The sequence below is a fragment of the Hydra vulgaris genome, chromosome 05 (genome assembly GCF_038396675.1).
Source record: "Hydra vulgaris chromosome 05, alternate assembly HydraT2T_AEP".
In the NCBI taxonomy this organism is placed as follows: Eukaryota; Metazoa; Cnidaria; class Hydrozoa; order Anthoathecata; family Hydridae; genus Hydra; species Hydra vulgaris.
In genome coordinates this window covers 10763988-10787032 of record NC_088924.1, presented here as the reverse complement: position 1 = coordinate 10787032, position 23045 = coordinate 10763988, and the positions used below count along the sequence as shown (strand labels likewise).

Here is a 23045-nt window from a genome sequence, read left to right as displayed (position 1 = left end):
CTGCTTTTTTTATGAACTTTTCACATCCATTGTCTTATATTTCGATGAAGTTTTTGTAGTTTGTTTCAATATCAAGATCATTGTTGAGTTTATTTTGCCAGTCGATATTTTTGAAAAATGAATTTAGATCTTCGTAAATGCATCTTTAGAAGACAAATTTTTTAGTTGAGAATCTTTTTGACGTGTTTTTATTTTAGGTGCCCCAAGAAGTCCTAACGGTCTTGTCACAGAGCACCGCGGAAGTGCATTTAACCAGGAAGTTCACGCCTCCTTCCTTACCGTGACGCGAAAATTTGTCCAGAGCTCGTTTCGAATCTAGATCTCCTGCTTATAAAGCAAGCGCTCTAACCACTGCGCCACGGCCGCACCAAAATTTGTTTGTCAAATTTAAGTTGAATGTTAACGATAGGTGTGCTTAATTGATATGACCTAAAGGGGCTCCTTTTTTTCAACTCGCTGACTCTTTCATATACTTCCGTGAAAACAAGGTCGAGTATGTTTGTCGTTTTACAATCGCTTGCTTGAAAGGTTGGCACTTACACGTGTTGAAAAAGAAATGCATTTTGATCAGCACTTACAAAACATTCGAGTATTTCATCTTCTTGTAGCAAAGATGCAACACCATTTTGGTCTCAAGCTATATTAGTAAAGTTGAGATTACCTGCTATAATTGTACCAGTGAATTTTCTATAATTATTTAGTTTTTGTGTTTCTTTAATTGGGTTGATGATCCATTGGTATTCGTTGCAACTCGGTGGTCTGTATATGCACCCTACAAAGATCCTTTCAGTTCCATACGTGAGTTTACACAATAATTGTTTTCCGTCTTTATATTTGAGTATTTTGTTAGTTGCTTCACAAATATTTTATTCATTTTTAGAATATATACAGACACCACCACCCCTTTTGTCTTCTCTATTACGATAAATATTTGGTATCCCCTTATGTACGGTGCAGAAGTCATTAAACCAAGTTTCAGAAATTGTTATTATATTATAATTAAAAATTGAGCTTACTAATTCTAGTTTAGTTAGTTTTTTACTTAAACATGTTGCATTACAGTAAAAAAATTTTAGATGGGTTTTTTGGTAATTTCTCTCTTGGATACATATTTTTTAGTCTAAAATATTGTAAGCCTTTTAAGAATTTGCGGCAAAATAATGCTATAAGAAACTAGAGAATAAATCAGCAATACTCAAAGAAAAGAACCGAAGACAATACGAAATAGAAAACCTAAATAAAATTAACTAAAAAAAATTTATTATTAAAAAAAGAGAATTGTTGTCAAAAAAGTGATTTACCTAAATATTTACTGTTTTTGTTTTCTTATTTTTAGAGCGTTTGTTATTTTCCATTACCAAACATGATACAAGTCGAGGAAAAAATTAGATAAAAATACGACAAAAATAAAGATATTTTTATATATATATTTTTATCAATGGATAGGAAATCAAGAAAACTAATTGCTACTTATTTGTGAAAAACTAATTTTTTTTTAACAAGTTTTTCATGTTAGAAAAATAAAACGATGCTCAAAAATTTTGTAGGCTAGTGCATCGTTTATTTACTAAACATTCTTAACGAAAATTTTAGTAGTCTAATTATAACAGTTGTTTAAGTTTTTAAACACATTTTTTTAAACAGAGCAATTGTTACCCAGCCGGCACAAAGACGTCTTTAAGACGTCTTACGGTAACTTAAGTAAGCGTCTGAAGTACGTCTTAAGACGTCTATTTGTTAACACCTTTGAGACGTCTTGTATAGACGTTTGTAAGACGTATTGCGACAGATGTCTGTAAACAGTCTAGTATTAAATGTCTCATAGACGTCTAATTGAAAACTCGCTTGAGCGTCTAAAGAACGTCTTTAGACGTTTATTTGTTAACACCTTTAAGACGTGTTGCCGAGACATCTATTAGACGTTCTCTCAGCATTTATAGTAATACATACCGAATCGACTAATAAAACAGACTTAAATTATATTTAAAATCATATTTTATATTTTTTTACGTTTAAGATAATTAATAAATAAAATGTAAAAGGAACTACATATCTACAATAAAAAATACAATATCAATATTATTTTTTTACGACTGTCATCTTTTTTGCTCGTGCAGGGGCATTTCTAAGGAGGCTCTGAACAACTTGATAAAATTCTTTTTCCGTCATCTTTAGGTACTTGAGCGTCGCTACTTTGTATATTGTTTTGTAGGTCTTGGTTCGCCAAAGGTTAACTCGTTTTGGCTTGTTCATTTCACCCATTTCATGACAAAATCGGTAAAAAATCGTTTGATTATATTCTTGATCATATCTTTGTAATCAAGCCCTCCTGTAGGCTTTTATTGTACAATCTAAGAAGTAATAGTCACATTAAACTAGAAGTAAGCTAAGTGTCCGAACACACACACACACACACACATGTGTGTACCGACATTAAATAATATCGATATATCAATCTTACTTTTTCATCTAGGAATGAATCCAATTTCATATTTTCTTCAAACAGGAAAAACTCTTCTTTTGATTTTATAAACTCTATGTCTAATAAAGATAATGGAGATTGCTAAGAAATTAAAGTTGTTGGTAAAGATAAATAATTGAATATATCGCTCATCCATTTAACAACTTTTTTTTGAAATGCCAGAACTTGTTGTTGAAAACCTAAAAAAAAAAAATAATTTAATATACTTTTTCTGTTTATTAAAAACTATAATATATAGTTCAAAAAATTTTGACACAATTTATACAATATTCTCAAATTATTTAGTATTAAAATTTAGATTTAAAAAAGTCTAAACATTTAATACTAAATAAATTGAGCTCTCTACTTTTTAACTTTATCAACTATACAATAAATAATTTAAAACAGACAATAAATAAATTTAAACTCACAATAAATAAATTTATAGTAAAATAAAATAAATCACCTTTCTAACTTAATCGATAATTAAAAATTTAAATAATTGTATAACACAAAACATTTGATATACGATATGTTAAACTTGAATTTGAAATTGGAATTAATTCATCTGAAGTAAACAATTTTGCTAAAATGAAAAAATTTAAACAGTTTTAAAATCATTGCAGAAAATTATGAACATAAGTTCAGTTTTCAGAATTGTTATTGTGCAATACCAGAGTGTAGTAATTGTTGGTTTCACCACTTTTTTACCTTTGCATAATACTGCTGCATTATTTAATCATTTATACATGGTGGCCACCTACATTAAAAATTAAATTCTTTGATTTTTTCCAGAATCACAACTGAATTTATATTTGCTGACAAACAAAATAAAAATAATCAATAAAAACAAATTGTGAAAAAAAATTTAATAAGTTGAAAGTTTTCTTTGGTTTGTTCTGAAAATAATTTAAACTCCATAAATTTTCACTGACCTAAAACAAATTACCTAACTTTTCCCTGATTTTAACATTTTGACAACCCTGTGATACCACTACTATATAACGAATAACGCCACATGGGAATTTTACAAAACTTTTATTTAAAGTAATGAAATAATTACCATTTATGATAGAACATTTTTGTTTCGAAACCTTTTTGATAACTGGTGGTTCCAATTGAATGGTGTTGAAATGGTCACAATCATTGCAATCACTTATTAAATGTGTTTTTCGCTTTCAGTGTGAAGTATTATTATTTCCGAAGGGCTTTGAATTTGTATCATCATGAAACACCAGTAAATCAATTCCAAGTTCTTAACACTTAATCTCATCGCCATTCTTTTCTTTCTCTTTTATTACTTTATCCTGAGATGTATACTCACACTCAGTTTTATCAGCTACAAAATATTTTTAAACTATTAAACTAATACAAATATATACATACATATGTTATGTTTGAATTAATAAGTAAATATTAAAATAGTAAATTTAAGTAATTGACCATGTGTCAACTTTATTTTTAAAATTGAAAAAGGTAGCCAATTATCACTTGAAAGAATATTTTTACTCATTGCTTTTTTCCATGAAAATCCTTTTGGTGGCCAACGCAATACATCTGTTTCAATCAATCTATGAGGAATAGCATCTTCAATTGCTCGAGAGTGTTCTTTCCACACATAGACCACATTGAAATATTCAAAAATTTGATAAGAAAACCGGTAAGAAATAGCAAATTTAAATTTTAATAAAAATATAAGAACTAATAAAAAATAAATTGAATTAAAAAAATATTATACTAAAAAAAATGACCTATAAATTATATGTAAATACCTAACAATCATAAACAATTATATTCAGGGGTGTATATTCTAGGGTTCCCCAGAATTTATATCCCTGAATATAATTTAATTTTCCTAGTTTGAAATAGACACTTTAAAACTGATATTTGATTCTATTATAATTGGAATCAGTTATAATAGAACCCAAAATGTTAATAATAATAATAAAAATAATAGTAATAATAACAATGATAACAAGAGGATGAATATCAATAAAAACAACAATTAAATTATTGATAAGTTTACTACTATTTGTAAAATTGATTATTACAAAAAGCAAACAAAATATTAAAAATAATAAATCTCAAAAAAAAAAGATTTATAATATTTTATATAATATATATATATATATATATATATATATATATATAACAATATATAAAAACAGAAAAGACAAATAAAACTTTTAAGTAAAAGTTTTCTCAACATATGAGTTATTTAAAAATCCTCATTTTATACAGTCAAAAATAAGGAAGTAAAAAAACAATACAAATTTTTTGTTATAAAGTAAATTAAAAAAATTCCATCAGTTCAAATAATTAAAGCAATTCCATCAGTTCAAATAATTGAAGTACTATTAGTATTTTAATACATCACACTCATTTACAATTTTGACACTAATCTATATAAAGGAAGACATTAAACATTATTATGTTGCAATAAAATACAATTAAAAGGTATATATATATATATATATATATATATATATATATATATATATATATATATATATATATATATATATATATATATATATATATATATATATATATATATATATATATATATATATATATATATATATATATATATATATATATATATATATATATATATATATATATATATATATATATATATATATATATATTCTACAATTAGAATACTCAATGTTCTTAAAAAACAGAGCAATAATAAATTAAATTAAAGATAATTTATATATTTATATATATATATAATATATATATATATATATATATATATATATATATATATATATATATATATATATATATATATATACATATATATATATATATATATTAATTTTAATTAATAATTTAATTTATATATATATATATATTATATATATATATATATATATATATATATATATGTATATATATACATACATATATACATATATATGTATATATATAATATATATATACATATATATATATAATATATATATACATAGATATATACATATATAATATATGTATATATATATATATATGTATGCATATATGTATATATATATATATATATCGTTTTATCTTCGAAAAATACATTAAGGATGTCCTGAAAGCAATAACTGTCTTTATAAGCATCATTTCTTTAACCGTAACTGCTTTGATCACAATTTTACTTCAGAAACTTTTCTATTTAAAAAACATGGCTGCCGTTTCTTTCACGCTTATTTAAATTTGAATGAAAGAGGAATGGAAAAAATAATAATAAACTTCAAGCCGCCTTAATTTTAGACGTCTCGAAGACGCAGTAAATATAACATTTTAACATGCAAGAAAAAATACATCTTTAAGACGTCTACAAGAGAGCGTGTCTAAGACATCTTCTTTGAGACGTTTTGAAGATGTCTCAAAACTGTCTTAGACGTCTATAGACAAATGAGTAGTGAAATAGACGTCTAATAGACGACTTGTGCCGGCTGGGTATGTTCATTTCTCAAGTGATTTGTATTGACATTAGAAGTTAAAAGGTGCGAAATGCTGTGGTCAGTTAGTCTAAAAAATTACTTTAAAGGTGGACGAACAAGCACGCGTATATATATATATATATATATATATATATATATATATATATATATATATATATATATATATATATATATATATATATATATATATATATATATATATATATATATATATAATATTGGATTTAATGATGATACTCTTTCGTGCATGTTTAACAGGCAACTTACGGCAGCCGTTATATCCGAGTTAATGGCTCTTTTTTTATAAGAGAATGTAAACAAAATCAATTAGTTTTAATCAAGGAATCTTTAGAATAAAATGTGATACTACTGCTATATCATTCTTGTTGAAATTTATAAGTTTGTTATTGCATGGATTTTTAACTTTAACTCCCATCACATTAAACATAAAAAGAGGTATAACCCTCAAAAGTATAATTTATTCAGTGTTATCAATGTATAAATTAGATCATATAATAAGGAAGAGATTAAAAAAAGATTTTTTAGAAAAATGTAAAATATAGCCCTGAGTTACTTATTTCCAAAATAAATGCAAACATTCTGATTTAAGCAATTCCCCTTTTTTTATATGGTTTAGTATATGCTGAGAGAGAAGATATTCAGATAAATGTGCGGTGTGACTCTAACATGACAAGAAAAAAAAACCATAAGATTAGATAGAGAATGGGAATAGTGAGTGAATTGCATAAGGTTCTTAAAAGAATAATAACGTGGTTTCGGTACATTGAGCAATGAGAAAGAGAAGAGAAAGAAGAGGTGGAACTAAGAACTTAGAAAAATTGTTTTCAGGAAAGAAGATGCTCAAAAATCTTGAGCACCTCCTTTGTTGAGTGCATTACATATTGTAACGCACTCACAAAAGAAGATGCTCAAGGTTGTTTACACTAGAGAAACAGCAAAAATAACATAAACAGATTGTTTATATTAGAGAATATATATAAAGTGTTTTCACGATTTTTTGATAAAATTGTTTAAGGGGGCTCACCCCCCTCAAAAATATTTCGACATTTTTCCAAGCTCATAAGATTTTTAGCGTATTCATTGGAAAGGATATTATAATAGTGTTTAAAAAAATATGTTTTCATTTTTTAAAAATGTCAGCTGTTGCCATGGTTACAAATTCAAAATGGCGAAAGTCATAAATTCTTGAAATTTGGAAAGCTAATTCCCTTGGGTTGGTACACTATTTTTCAATGAAACTTTCTAACATTATTTATTTACATTAGATGCATGCAATAAACAAAAAAAAAGTGAAATATTATTTCGGGAAGAATGACTTTTTGAGTTCTTAAAAAATTAGCAATATTTTTCTATATTTTCAGCATAAAATTGAACTTTAGACAAGTTAATCACAGACAATATAAAATATTTAAATCAAACTTTTGGTTTATTGCATGAAACAATCTATTATGTGTGTTGTGTGAAAATATCAGCTCAAAAGCTATAATAGAACCAAAGTTACCACATTTCCAAATTCTATTAAATTCGGAAAAAATGCAATCTGAGAAAATAAGCAAAACGTAAAACATTTTGAAAAAAGAGTTATAGTAAGATATTATATTTTAAAGCTTTTCAATTCTAAGCATAATAAAATCAATTGAAAAGGTGTTTTGATAATGGAAATTTATACAACATCTACATTATCTATAATTTTATATAAAAAGACTATATCTTATGAAAACCATTTTTTATCAAAAAAACGATATATAACTAAAAATAAGAAAACAGCATATCCAGAATAAAAAAACTAAATAAAATAAAAAACAACATCTTTAAAATTAACTTCAAAATAATCCTGTTTTATAGGTTTTTCCTTCATTTTGCTTTTTTTTTATCATCCTTTTTGTTTTTTTTTGTCCTCTAATTTGACGACGACGGAGAACATTTTTAACTTTATTATGTTTTATTGAATTTTTAATCTTTTGGTATTGATTTTATCACACCCAAGATTGGTATAAAATCCTGGAACAATATTTAGTCTTTCATACAAATTAATAACAGCTTTAGCTCCAATGTTAAAGTTAAAATGAAACAGTAAGTTGAAATGCAACTTACTGTTCCATTTAGCATTGAAAATCCTCGTCTTTGTCAGGTGCCATGAAATGACACAGGTATAACATAAAAATTTTTCTGTGGTTGATTTTTGGATAACTCTTTTAGTTCTTGAGCTGCATCATCCATAGTTTGAGTGGCAATAAACTTAACACTTTTTTTTAACTTAAAAACAATCTTGTTATAGTTATTTGATGTAAATCGTGGTGAAAAATTCATAAGTGCATTAAAGCGATTAATACCAGCAAAGCCTTGACCACTTCTACGCATAGAGTATACTATTCTGTAGTTTATATCAAACCCTCGTGACATAAATGGCAGTTTTTTTGATGTCCAAAATGAATGCTCCTATAAGCAAAAACATTTTACAGTCATTTTACTTGCTTATCAATGTTTTAAACTTTAACTTAACTTTAAACATGAACTTTATTTACATTGAGGACAACCAAGAACTGAAATTAAGTTTGATAAATTAAACATATCCAAAATTCGATTTCCAGTAATACCATTATTTAAAGGCTGAGAAATAGCATGGCTTGACAGCTTAGTAAACGATCTTGTCTTTGGTAATGATGCTGAAGTACTTGGAATATAATTTAATAGTTCAGATTGCATGGACACGAATTGTTTTTTGCTTGTGTATTGATTTCCTTTAAATTTTCTTTTCTTTTTGATAAATTAATACTTCACAGACTCAGATTAATCAAATAAGATTAACTTTTAAGAAAAAGGTGTTGTAGATAAGTGGAAAAGAGAAAATAAAATTGTTGCTATGGACGTTGCTAAGAAGGTTATTTTTGACTATGATCAAATAATCAAGAAATAGACATACTTATGTGTTTTTTTTTGAAAATTTTTATTCAGAATCAGATTCCTCGTTAATTTTTACACTTGAAACATGAAAAATCAAAAATTTCAAAAAAAGTTATTTTTTTGCTATTTTGACAGGGGTGAGCCCCCTTAATGAACAAAAAAGATTTGTTCCAATTTAAAAAACTGCTTTAATTTTTTTGGCATGCACTTTTTTATGCAATTGCCAAGCTCGAAGTTTTTGCAGACTTGTAGGCAAATGCAAAAAAACTTTAGCACCGAAGCACGGGTCAAACAAAGAACTTATATACCTATCTTTAACTTTCATCAATTACTTTTCCAAAAGTGCCAAAACTCGTTATCACCTTGGTTCCAATAGCAATTTAAACATCTGTCTCTAAACACCGCTATGATTACGGGCGTAAATCTATAAAATATCAAAGCATTAAATTTGGAAAAACCTTCCTTATGAACTAAATGCTCTCAATTCATTCTCAACCTTTAAAACTAGTTTATTCTACTTTTTATTTAAAAGATACAGTTAATATTTATAATTTCCATAATCAATTTTTGTTGTCTTTAGTATTGTTTTTTAATTTCTATAATATATTTTGTTGTCATTACTATTGCTTACTGTTAATTATATAAATATACATTACTACTTTTAACTACTTTTAACTATTTTTACTAACATTAATTCCGTTGTTAATATTATTATATTACTTATTTTTGTTATTATTAGTGTTCTGTTATTATAATAACAATTATTTTAATAACTGCAATTGTTGTTGTTGTATTATCGTTGTTATTTTATTATAGTAAAACTTTTTATATTTACTACTATTATTGACATCTATATTGTGTTTATTGATGTTATTATCACTATTTTTATTATTATTGAATTTAACAGGTGTATAGTATAGGTGTACATATATATAGTACAGGTGTATACATATATATAGGTGTTTACCTAGTATTAGAACTCATTACTATTTGTAAATATCTTTGACTTAAGAACTTTTATTCAGAAATATATTTGATATGATTTATACATATATATAAATATATGTAAATATATGTAAATATATATATATATATATGTGTACATATATATATATATATATATATATATATATATATATATATATATATATATATATATATATATATATATATATATATATATACATATATATATATATATATATATATATATATATATATATATATATATATATATTTATATGTATATAAATGTATTTATATGTATATAAATGTATTTATATACATATATATACATATGAATATGTAAATACGTATGTACATATATATATATATATATATATATATATATATATATATATATATACATATAAATATACATATATATATATATATATACATATACATATGCAATATATATTATATATTTATAAATATTATATGTATATATATATATATGTATACATATACATATATATATATATATATATATATATATATATATATATATATATGTATATATATGTATATATATATATACATATATATATATATATATATATGTATATATATATATATATATATATATATATATATATATATATATATATATATATATATATATATATATATATATATATCAATGTACCCCAAACTATGGGGTACTATGATCTCCGACTTGGGGCACATTGATCTTATATGCGTAATATTATCTAAACGTTTAACACTTCTATAACTAAATCTTGTAAATAATTTAGTCAAAGGGTAATATTGTTTAACATATAATACATCTAAATTTTTTAATTATTTTTTAAATATAGCAGTTAAACCCACTAGTCTAATTTTTAATTAAAAAATGTATAAATCACAGCAGCTATAAGCTACCCGCTTTATATACGTTTAAAACTTTACAACAACTTGAAATTTATAAGAACTGAAATATAAAGACTGAAATAAGAATACAACTTTTAAGTTTACAAAACTTGTTAAAAGTACAATATTTTGATTAAGAATATATCATCATTTGTGAAAGTCAAGTTGTGAAGCAGCTTTTGGTTTACATTGTTTTTTATTCCTAAGCAAGTAATTCTTAGTTTCTTTCTTATCTTTTGTGGAGACTTTTTGTTGATTTTTGGTTTGCTTCAAAATTTTCTTTTCTTTTGACAAACGAATTTCATTTCTGGCAGGAGTATCAGTCAAGATCCTTGTTTTTAACTGCCTACTTTTAACATTTTTTTTTCTGGCAGATGCTTTTGGGTAAGGTTTTAAAACCTCAGGTGAGATTATAGAAGCAACACTTGTTGACACTTTGTTTAAAATACTTGTTTCAATATTTACTATAGTTATTTCAGACTCTATGTGATTAACATGTGCTGGTATTATTTCAGATTCCATGTTGTTGACAGGAGTGATAGTAACTGTATCTGGAGCAGCTCTATCTGTAACTGATGATGGTAAATATTCGTCATCTTTGAAAATTTCAGAATTGAATGGCTCAATGCCAGCTACTTTAAATCCTGTCTGTATATTAGATGGTGAGAAAGTTTTTGTATACGGTTCTCGAACTATTGAAACAATATCATAAATGGTCATTGGTCTTGGGTTTGAAACCATCCAATTATCACATGCAGAATTGTAAAACCTTTTCAATGGTCCAAAAACAGTTCTATCTAATGGCTGCAATTTATGGCTGAAATGGGGAGGAAAACTTATCATTGTAATTCCGTGTTGAATTGCAAGCTCCAAGCCTTTAACAGAAATATGACTTTCATGACTGTCGAGAAGTAACAAAACTGGAGATTCCTGAGAACAGTTTGAATATTTAACAAAATGTTTAATCCATTCTATGAAAATTTCTGAGTTCATCCAACCAGAAGGATTTGTAAATCCCACACATCCAGGAGGTCCTTCCTTAATCATGTAATCATGAAACTTTACCCTAGGAAAAATAAATAATGGAGGAATGGAATTTTCGATAGCATTAGAGGCACAACATGCAGTTACCAATGTTCCTCGTTATGCAGATATGATTCTTCCAACTTGTTTGCTTCCTCTACCAGCTAAAACCTTTACCGGCTTTTGAACGGTTGTTAAACCAGTTTCATCAACATTATATATACAGTTAGGATTATATTTATATCGATTTCTTACCGTTTTAAGATTTTGAAAAAACTCTCTTACAGTGTGTTTGTTAAAAGCTGTTGATCGAGCGAAGCTCGTTGCTTCAGGTGTTCGTAGAGACAACTCTGGTTGTCTTTTCATAAAACCTTGCAACCAATCAATGCCTGCAATTTTATTTTTGATCCATGATGATGGGCATATCTTATTGTTTTTTAAAGCAAATTCATATGCCAATAATCGCGTTGACCTAGTTGAAAGGCCATAGTTCATTTTTGATGCAATTAGTAAATAACTTGATAAACTTTTTTCATCTTCTGCTGTAAAAACTTGTCTATTGTTGTAGTTAGGCTTGAAAGCTTCATTTGGATTAAGCCTCTTTTTACGACAATATCTTTTTAAAGTCATTCTATCTATGTTAAACTGACGTGCTACAACATTCAGTTGTGTTCCTTCTAAAACTTTATTAACAGCTACTTTTATTGTTTCACTTGGTATAGCAACTTTATTTGTTTTTTTAATTCTATTTCTATTTATAGTTTTTTTTTAAATTATAAATACAATTCCATTCGTTTAACTGTATTGCTTATAAACAAAAACATGGGGCACTTCGTCTTCTATGGGGCACTTTGATCCTCCGATCAATGGGCCCCGCATAGTCAAAGATCAATGTACCCCAATAGGTATAGGTAACATATTGATAGCAATATCTACTGTATAAATTGCAGCCAAATAAAAATTATATATTATATTATACACCTAACACTTACAAATTTAAAATAAAATTGTTGTTAACCCATACAGACATCTAAATAAAAATATATTTGAATTATAGTACGATTTAAAAAAATCACTTTTTATGACGAAAAACAATATTTTCTTTATTTTTTTTTGACGCTGATAACCTTATGAAAAAATATTACGAAAAATCAATTAGGGAAGCATAATGGTTAATTAAATTGCAACCTCACTTCTAGTAAGGCAAAAAGGAACGAGTAAAAGCCAAAAGATCATACTGCCCCGGCGATCAATGCGCCCCCATCTCCCTTTATATATATACATTTATAAATATATATATATATATATATATATATATATATATATATATATATATATATATATATATATATATATATATATATATATATATATATATATATATATATATATGTATATATATACATATATATATATATATATATATATATATATATATATATATGTATATATATATATATATATATATATATATATATATATATATATATATATATATATATATATATATATATATATATATATATATATATATATATTTATAAATGTATATATATAATTTTTTCATAAAGTCAAACGACAAATAAGGAGATTTCACAACAATACTGCAAACGAAGAATGCAACCATAAAAAACATTTTAAAATTAGTTCTATATAAGGTAATAATGATAATTTGTATTCTAATACAAGAAATTATTGTTTGATTTTTGTCAATAATCAAACACCGCCTTTAACATAAATGATAAAAAAAAACGCAATAATCGTAAAGTTTTAATTTATAAACTGTCCGGAGCTACTCTCCAAACGCGTGTCCGGTGTCACCCGATCATACCTCATTTCAAAATACCATTTTAAAAACCATGCATAGAAGTATTAAACTAAGTTAGTTTTTTTACAAATATAGTAAAATAAGTATTTTTGATAAATGAAAAGTTAAGTTAAACAAAAAAGTTAGATACGATAAAAAGTGTTTCAAATATGATAATACACTGTTATTTGGCTCTGCCATCCGATTGCTTTCGAATATTAAGTCAGATATTTTGCATATACTTTAAAATCACTAAAATCATGTTTTCATGGCACTCAACATTGAATACTTTCTTAAGTTTTAGTTGTACAACAAGTATCCGGGGCTACCCGCCGTACGGGGCTACCCGACTTTCCCCTTAAGTTCAACTATCCTCATAACTATAATAGACTCAACACTAAAAATCGAATTTTTAAAGATGTTACAGACATAAGAATTAAATATAATGAGAATAAAAAAAATTGCTTAAAAATTGCTATCAAGCTAGCTAGTTGCTCGCTCATTTTCTACCGGGAGTCGTGTTAAAACGATAGCATAGAGAAACGCTTACAGACCTTTAAGAAACGCAACATTTAAGAAAGCTTTATCCTCCATTTCTGATTCAAAAGTTTCAGTTTACTTTTTTTTCGTAAAAATAATACAGTTTTTTGCAAAAAAATGATTATTTTTTATTTAAATTTTATATCTGTAAATTTTATCAAATTTATCTTAACAGTGTCGGTAAATTTCTTTAATTGACGCGAACAACTTTTTAAACTATTATGAGAGTTGTCCCAGTAAACACAGATTGGTTTAGAATTGGTCAATATTTAGTTAAAATTGGTTGAAAATGGATAAAACGTTTAGCGATCTAATATTGACTAAAAATCGACGCTTGATTTGAAATATATATTTCAAACTTTTTTATATATACGTTTATTAAACGTCGATCTAACGTTTAGAATATCGACTTACATTAGTCAATATTGTAAACCTTTAGTCGACCTTAATTAAACGTAAACATTTATATATTTAAAATCTACGCTTTCAATCCTTTAATATATACGTTTATTAAACGACGATCAAACGTTTACAATATTGACTAATTTAACTCATTATTCTAAAAGTTTGATCGACGTTTAATAAACGTTTATTATATTATAATATAGTAATATAGCCATTGGTCAGAAGACTCAAATAACAGCTTAGTCACGCGGTTAAGCATAATTAAAGCGAAATAAAAAAAATTATTAAAAAATTATTTTTTATTGGCTAAATAATTAAATTATACTTAAATGCGTATTCAAGATTCACTTTCTTACAACAACCGAAAGCAAAACGACTGATAAATAAATAATAAACGAGTGTCGGGTGCGCCATTTTAATTCATGGAAGTTAAAAAGCTCTTATCGCGACAATCTACCTTCCAAAATGCCAACAAATTAATGGGCTCCAATGTTTTAGAAATTATTGATGGCCACATTGACACAGTTAAAAAAATATGAGTTGTTGGTCTCTCGTTATGAAAGTCTTGCTGCAAAAACTTTTTTCGAAAGTTTTATAAAAAGTTAAATTCATTTTGTAAACGCTCGTATGATTGTGTAACAGTAGGTATTCATTTTCGCAATGATCAAGGGGTTTAATAACTAAAGATTTATTTTATTATTTTAGGTGCATTTTACCTTAATTTAGTTAGACTTGCTAAAGAAAATTGGTTGAACAGAGCTGGTAAAAACCACTGCACATGTTATGTCGCGACGTTACTAATTTTTTAATATCAAAATAAACATGGATGGTATAGGAAATTTTGGAAACTTCCATTCAGAAAATCCTGTAAATGTAAAGTTGTTCTGTGTAATTCTAATTTCGATTTATGAATATACATTTAAAATGCTAACTATTTTACCCTAGTTTTTTGCGGTTATAAATCAGGTTACGAAATCAGACGATCAGGATACGAATGTAGAAGATGATATTGCACAATCAGGTGCTAGATAAATAAGCGGTATACCGTATTTTAGGAAGATTTTTGATAATGCATAAACCAGAGAAAACAGTGATCTAAAATATTTGTTTATGAAGTTAATAATTTTATTAGTAATCTTTGACTTAATCTTAATGTAAACTTTTATTTTCTGCTAATGAGATTAAATTTTAAAAATATTAGATAGAAATTGTTACTATAAAATTTCCATTGCAAAACACTTGATCATTTAATTTTTTTTAATTATCAAGATATAAACAAGTATAGTGCACAAACATTTTTTCTCTAAATCCCTACTATTTGAAAGCGTTTTATATAAGTTTATACCTTTATATATAGTTTTATAAAATAGTAAAAGTATAGTATAAGTAGTATAGTATAAAAGTTTATAAACATATTTTAAAAGTTATAAAAAATATTTTATTTTCAACTACCGTGGTGTGACCAAACAAAGTCTTATGCTGTAAGAAAGTCCTAATGTAACAAATGATAAATTTTGTATATTATAAAATAAATATTTTGAGAACATACTTTTTATTATTTCAACTAAATGCTTTTGAAGAAACTTTCCATAAAAAAAATTGACTGGATTGGTGGAGAATTCGGCCAATCAGAGTGTTTGTTTAATTGAGATGTAAATAGTCAATATAAGCTGGTGCCATATTAAACATTGCGTCAAAGGCTGTATGATGAAGAGTTAGTTCTTTTATGGTAAAAATCTTGTTGTTAAAAAACTATTTTGATCAATAATGGGGCATGAACGTGGTAAGTTAAGAATTTGCATGTTAAAAAGATTGATTTACACGTAAAAACTAATATTTTTACAAAAAATTTGACGTGACTTTCTTTCTTCCTCTTTTTTACCGTATACAAAAGAAAATCCTAGCCTTACAAAAATAACTTAATTTTTTGTTTTAGGCCCAAAAAGATCTTACAAGCCATATTCACAACAGGGTATGGATGAAGCATTGGATAAAATAAAAAAGAAGACTATGACAATATATGCAGCATCTAAAATTTATAAAATACCTAAGACAACCCTTGTTCAACGAACACTAGGTCAAGCAAAGAGTCAAATAGTGCGTCCAACAATTTTTGATAAAACCGTAGAGGTTAAAATTAAAAATTGGCTAATTGATATGGCCAATGTTGATATCCAGTCACAAAGAAACTTCTTCTTAAGGGTGCATCTATTTTAGCACATAAAATGAATCTTGACCAAAAAGTAATTGGCACTCATTGGGCACGCAATTTTTTCAAGAGACATTCAACACTTTCGATTCGAAAGGCTCAGACACTTCCAAAACATAGAACACTTGTTTCCATACAAGATATTAAAACGTGGTTCCAAAAAATAACAAAGAATATGGATAAAAATGATTTAGTGTCTGTGTTTGAGGATCCCAATCGAATTTGGAATCATGATGAGTCATCTTTTGATCTGCGTCCATCTATTAAAGATGCAATTGGACAAAAAAACAAACGATTGTATAACATCACTGCAAATAGTGATAAAGAAAGTTTCTCAGTTATGATAACAGTAAATGCAAGTAATTTATTTGCACCACCTTAGGTTTTGTATTTATATGAAAGGCGAACTCCACCAGAAATTGCAGCTGACTTTCCTAAAGATTGGGTAATGGGTAAATCGGCCAAAGGTTACCAGATGTTCCAAACATTTTACGATTATATATCTGGACCTTTCATTGATTTTTTAAGGAAAAATAATGTCCTATTGCCAATAATTTTTTTTTTAGATGGCCACAAATCACATTTGACCTTAGATTTGGGACAATTTTGCAGAAAAAATGGTATTGTCATCATTTATTTGCCACCTAATTGCACCCATTTTGCACAACCATTGGGCTGAGTTTACTTTCATGTTGCAAAAGATATTTGGACCGACATAGTTACTGAATGGAGAATGCAAAACCTTGGAGTTGCTCTACCAAAAAGGACATTTGCACCCCTGCTCCAGACTGCAATTGCTAAAACACAGGAAAATCCGACTTTAATACCAAATGGATTTAAATCCTGCGGTTTGTGTCCTTTTTTACTAAAAAATTTGGATCTTACAAAAGTCCCGTTAAGTGTACAAGAAAATCAAATTCAAAGGGATCTCATAGAATCCGCTGAAACTCCGGTTAAAGCCGAACTGTTAAGTCCAATCGATAAAGCCAAAAATGATTTAGAAACTGATATGACAAATGGCCAATTAAAATCTTTTAGAGTCCATCGTAATCTTATGTATTGGGCAGGTACAATAGAACAAGAAGCCTTATTTTATTACTGGCAGAAGAAAATGAACAAAATAGAGGGTGTTGATCCCACAACTCGAGAAAAGAACATGGTTCTAGAAACGCCATTAGAGGAAATTCTAGTAAGTAATGAGAACTTAACACGACCAGAATCAACAATTGAATATAATGAGACAACTGAAGCACCAGTTCAAGGACCTTTGCAAGCAAATGACAATGTTTTCGAGTCAATATTTGTTAGTCCGGAAGAATTTCAGAGTAAAAAAGTACCAAAACAAGCAACAAAAGTTTCATCAGTCATTATGTCTGACGAATATATTGCTAGTTTAGAAGAGAAAAAGAGAGCTAAAGAGGAATTAGAAAGATAAAGAATTGATAAAAAGCGAGAAAGAAAGAGAAAAAAAGCTGAAAAAGAGTCTGAGAAACAGGTAAGAAAGCGAATTCGGCTAGAAAATTTGAAAGAAAACAAGAAAAAGCAGCGAAAAAGTCTAAAACTAAGTAAAATTATTCGTAGAATAATGGAAAGGAATTTTTAATTTTATATTATGTGTAGAATTAATAAATATCTGTCAGAAAAATGTCTTTAGTGTATTATTCATTTTAATATTCAAGAAATATATAATATTAAACATTAGGACTTTCTTTTTTACTTATTTGGACTTTCTTTTATTCCAATCAAAATTATAGTACTTTCTTTTTGTCATCATCTCGAACTACATTACAGCATAAGTTAAGACTTTTTTGAATGTATACATTCAAAAAAGTCTTAACTTATGCTGTAACACACCTAAAATAGGTTAAAACTGAAAATTTATTTGTTGTTCTACAATATTATCAAAAAGCAAGAGTTCGAATTCATTATTTATTAATATTAATTCGCTCTTATAAATTGAGATATCGATAACTAGGACTTTCTTACGTCACACCACGGTATATCTTATTTAAAAATTTCAAGACCTATAAAGCTCTTATTACTTTTATAAAGTTAAAAAGTTATAACGTAACTTTAATTTATATTAGTTTTAAAACTTAAATAAATTGAGAGTACATTAACTAAATCGAAGAAACTATTAGACAAGATCTAAAAGTTTAATATACGTTTACTTAGACTTAATCTAAACGCTTTATATACGTATAAAAATCCTATAATAGACGTCTAAAATACGTTTGAATATAGACCTTTCATGGACGTTTGTTCTAAACGTTAATCTGGATTTCATTCTGAACGGATATTCGACCAAACTGAACATTTTGTTAAAACGTTCATAAACACATTAGGATTACCAAAAAAAGCTATTTGTGATAAAAATGTAAAGATAAACGGCATTAAATAAGAACATGCTCGATATACTTAAGGACAACTAGCTCCGTAAAGTACGCAATTTTTAAAAACTTTAAAGAAGCCTTAACTTAAACTTTTATTTTGCAAGGTTCCATATAAAATACTTTAAATTTTTCAACAAACCCAATTAAACTCGATCAGCTCCTATTAAATTATATTGTGCTCTTAAAGATTTAATTAAAATTGAAGCTATTGAACATTTTATGTTGCACGAAATGTTGTTAGAAACTATTTTTAAACTATCGTTAAAAACTACATTTGTCTATTTCGCTAAACAAGGGAAAAGTGTTACCTTGCCATACTTTCCAATGTTTGCGTTTGGAATCTCACAAACATCAGAATTGAGTGGTACAAAATGTATTTACAACGGAAATTTTATTTTCTAATCAATAAAATAAAATATTGAGTATATTATCATGTATCACATAATAAAACACATAAAGTTGCATTAACTGCTGTGTTTTTTATTCTAATAAATCTTTTTAAAAATAAATTTATAAAAAAAAAATTTATTTTCAAGTTTTGTATCGTTTGTATCGCGGTTGGCGGTATTGCACAGCCTTGACGTAATGCGTTAAAAAATGACGGCTTTAAAATATTTTACTTCTATTAGTTTTTAAACTATACTTATAGACTGTCTGTACAACTATACTTATAGTCTGTACTTATAGGCGGCTATGATATAAAAATCATAGTCGTCTATAAGTACAGACGGCCATCATTTAAATGGGCAGTTTCATTCACTTTGTTTTCCCTTTAGAACAAATATTTTACCAAAATACTTGGTTCACGTGTTTATTTAACGCTCTTTGCGCATGCTCTTATATTTTCTGCTTTTTTCTGCTGATATATTTTTCGCTAGTTTTTTTTTTAACACTGCGTACGTTTGAAAAACTTTTTTGCGCGGAAGTTTAAAAAAATATCTGAATGGAGAATTGCCTTTAGTCCTTCAATTTCGCTTAATCTTGTTAGGTGAATTTATCTCGCCAAAAAAGTTGTTCCCTTTAAACGCATAAGATAATATCTTGGGACGTAACGCATTTAAAAGTACGTCTTAACTTTAAAATGTAAACAAAGGTTTACGTAAAAAAGTAGAAAATTTGTTTCTTAACATGCCAAGTTTAAAGACTATTTGATAACATAGCTCGAGGTACAGAAAATAAAATTTTGTTTTTCATATGCATAAAGGGTTAAAATTTAAATTAATCTCTGCACCTTACATAAATATTACGTTTTGCATTTAAGTGATAAATTAAAAAATATAAATGAATTTAAAACTAACTTTTTGTAAATAAACAATCAGCGGGCAGTATAAATTAGGTACAGCACATAATCATTGATATGTGTTCTATATTTCAGCCACCAAGTATGAAGATTACAAACGGTGTTATCAAATCCCAGATATATTAGCCAAAGACACATTTTTTCATAAAAATTGCGAAAAAACAGAAAAGTAAACCCAAATCTATATTGAAATACAATGCAATATTCAATTGCATTGTATTTCAATAAGGATTTCAATATGCAAATATTTTTTTTTGTTTGAAATGATAAAAGAATTATTTTGTTTTATCTCTACACTTTAGAGTTTTGAGATAAAACAATTTAAAAAATAAAAACTTTAGGAGACGGCAAATAAAAAGATTTTAATTTCTTATGTTTTCTCCGCAATCTTTTTGGATTTCAGTATAGCAGGAAAACATTATTTTGGGGTACATAACACAATTAATAACTCGAATTTTTAAAAAGTGGAGATAGAACAAAATAATTTAAACCTTGCGAAGTCATAGAGTATATATATATATATATATATATATATATATATATATATATATATATATATATATATATATATATATATATATATATATATATATATATATATATATATATATATATATATATATATATATATATATATTCTTTGCTATAAAACATTGACGTTGTTGTTGCAACATTCATTGTTGCATTTTACATTAGAATTCAGTCCCCGATTAAATATTATAGCTAGGCCTCATATCCCCGATTCCAATAGTTCAAATTTTCATCCCCCAAAATATCAAAAATTTCTGTAAGCCATAATTTATCTAGAACATTGGATAGATTATGGTAAGGAGTCTTCCATAGAGTACGTACGTAGGTATTGGGGGAGGGGAGAGGGTTACCCAAAAACGTACTAAGGAAGGGGTTAAAGACAGCGAGTGCGGTGGGTACAAGGGTCCTAAATCAATGGTTTTACTGCGCACTTACTTTATGGATGTTCCCTAATATGAGCATCTTAGAAATATGAGCATATCAAAAGATTTCTATGTGAATAGTGATGTTCATGATGCTTGGTATTTTTTGAATTAACTTTATGTGATGATAACAGAAAGTAGTATAATAAGCGTAAATTTATACGCAGTATTTAGTAGCTCTCATCTAATTAAAAAAGTATTCAATTTTTGTTGTTGTTGTTGTTAAAATACTATATCTTTACACATAAAAGAATCTGTAGCGCGAAAGTTAGATGTTGAAATATAGATATTTATTTTTTCATAAAGAAAAATGTTAGCTAGACGCTATATTTTTGCTTAGAAAACATTTATTTTTGACTTCATTTAAAGATACTATTTTTGTGTAATATGAGCATGCTCAAATTACCTAGCGTTTTTTACTGATACCTAGTTTAAAGTCCTAAAAATCCAGTGGTTTTTAATTGATGTTTGAATAAAAACAGTAAAAAATTTTAATATTATAACAATATAAATTATAAATATTTTTCTGTAGTTTAATTTTAAAAAAATTGTATTTTTGTTTTAAAGTTTGAGTTTAAAAAATAAAGTGTTCTAGGTGATATGAGCACTTTCGCTACTTTTTTAAAACATCTGCATTTTTAAGATAAAATTCAGGTGTCCAAATAATTAAGTGGATTATAAGTAATGATTTCTAAAAATTGTTTATTTGCAAAAAGTTTGGATCAAGCATAATCAGGGTGGCCACGTTTTTTTTAATTAAAAAAATTAGAAGAATTTAGGATATTTTACCGGGAAACTTGAAAAAACGAATAAAAAATTTAGGATTATTTAGCACAATTTTTTTCAAATATTTTGAAAAATTTTTTTTTACGAAAATTTAAATATTATATTCAAATATTTTAATAAAAAATTTGAAAGTTATAGAAGAATCTTTAACAGGAAAAGTAAAAGTTTAAAAACCAACTTTAAATTAGGAGATTTTAGGAGTATTTTTGCAATTCAAGTTTATTTTAGGAGAATTTAGGTCTTTTTAGGTGGATTTTCAAATGTTAGGATATTTTAGGATTTATTAGGAGTCGTGGCCAGCCTGATAATTATTTTTGAAAATATTACAATGTTTGCTTAAGGTGCTCATTATACCTTATCTATCTTATACAATATGGATGACTTAGCGCCAAACCAGCCTATACAACGAATATGTTGAAATGAGATAATTAGACGCAAAGTTTAAAAGTTAATAACGAAAGCCACTAAACCAAAAAAATAAAAGTAATTACAGTTAAGTGCACTTAAAAATTTTAAGTATAGTATATTGGTGTTTGCAAAAAAACACTATATAAATCATTTTTTAATATGAACTTATTTTTTTCAACTTTGTTGTATAGGGTTTAACCATTTATATAATAGTGACGCATAGTTATATGAATTCGATTTTTTTTTTTTTTTTAATGGTTCATTTGAGTAAATAAATTTTACAAAATAGATCAACAGCAAATACTAAAATTTTTGGAGTAATGAAAAAAAAAGAGAAAAAAAAGGAGGGTTTGACAATAAAGTCCTTTAAATATATGTATAAAACGAATGCGTGTTTACGCATTAGTGTATGATACTTCTTGCATGAACACTAAGCAATTTCAAGGAAGTAAATCGCTTTCTCGAAATCGCCTTTGTATGCGGAAAAAAAAATCTAAAAACA

The 23045-nt window shown here is 26.4% G+C and overlaps 1 protein-coding gene and 2 long non-coding RNA genes across 8 annotated transcripts; 1 reads left to right on the top strand and 2 right to left on the bottom strand.

Annotated features, from left to right (window-relative positions):
• Window positions 1–1977: 1977 nt before the first annotated feature.
• Window positions 1978–4508, bottom strand: LOC136080540 (uncharacterized). 5 transcript variants are annotated; one of them, XR_010638518.1, is made up of 5 exons: window positions 3905–4508; window positions 3136–3800; window positions 2928–3047; window positions 2462–2661; window positions 1978–2351 (listed from the first exon to the last, which is right to left on the bottom strand). It is a non-coding gene; the product is annotated as an uncharacterized LOC136080540 (long non-coding RNA). The 5 variants fall into 5 exon arrangements; XR_010638520.1 differs by having other exon boundaries at window positions 3953–4508; XR_010638519.1 differs by having other exon boundaries at window positions 3971–4507.
• Window positions 4509–4747: 239 nt separating this feature from the next.
• Window positions 4748–16049, bottom strand: LOC136080539 (uncharacterized). 2 transcript variants are annotated; one of them, XR_010638517.1, is made up of 4 exons: window positions 15947–16049; window positions 15435–15589; window positions 9156–9271; window positions 4748–4863 (listed from the first exon to the last, which is right to left on the bottom strand). It is a non-coding gene; the product is annotated as an uncharacterized LOC136080539 (long non-coding RNA). The 2 variants fall into 2 exon arrangements; XR_010638516.1 differs by lacking the exon at window positions 4748–4863 and having other exon boundaries at window positions 7671–9271.
• Window positions 16050–16192: 143 nt separating this feature from the next.
• LOC136079961 (uncharacterized) lies at window positions 16193–18343 on the top strand. The gene is made up of 2 exons (XM_065796619.1): window positions 16193–16277; window positions 16431–18343. The coding sequence occupies exon 2, from the start codon at window positions 17437–17439 to the stop codon at window positions 18136–18138; it is 702 nt and encodes a 233-aa protein (XP_065652691.1). The 5' UTR covers window positions 16193–16277; window positions 16431–17436; the 3' UTR covers window positions 18139–18343.
• The last annotated feature ends 4702 nt before the right edge of the window (window positions 18344–23045 follow it).

Bases quoted from the DNA above. Each gene is read 5' to 3' on its own strand.
- LOC136079961 (XM_065796619.1), top strand. From the start codon at position 17,437: ATGCAAAACCTTGGAGTTGCTCTACCAAAAAGGACATTTGCACCCCTG.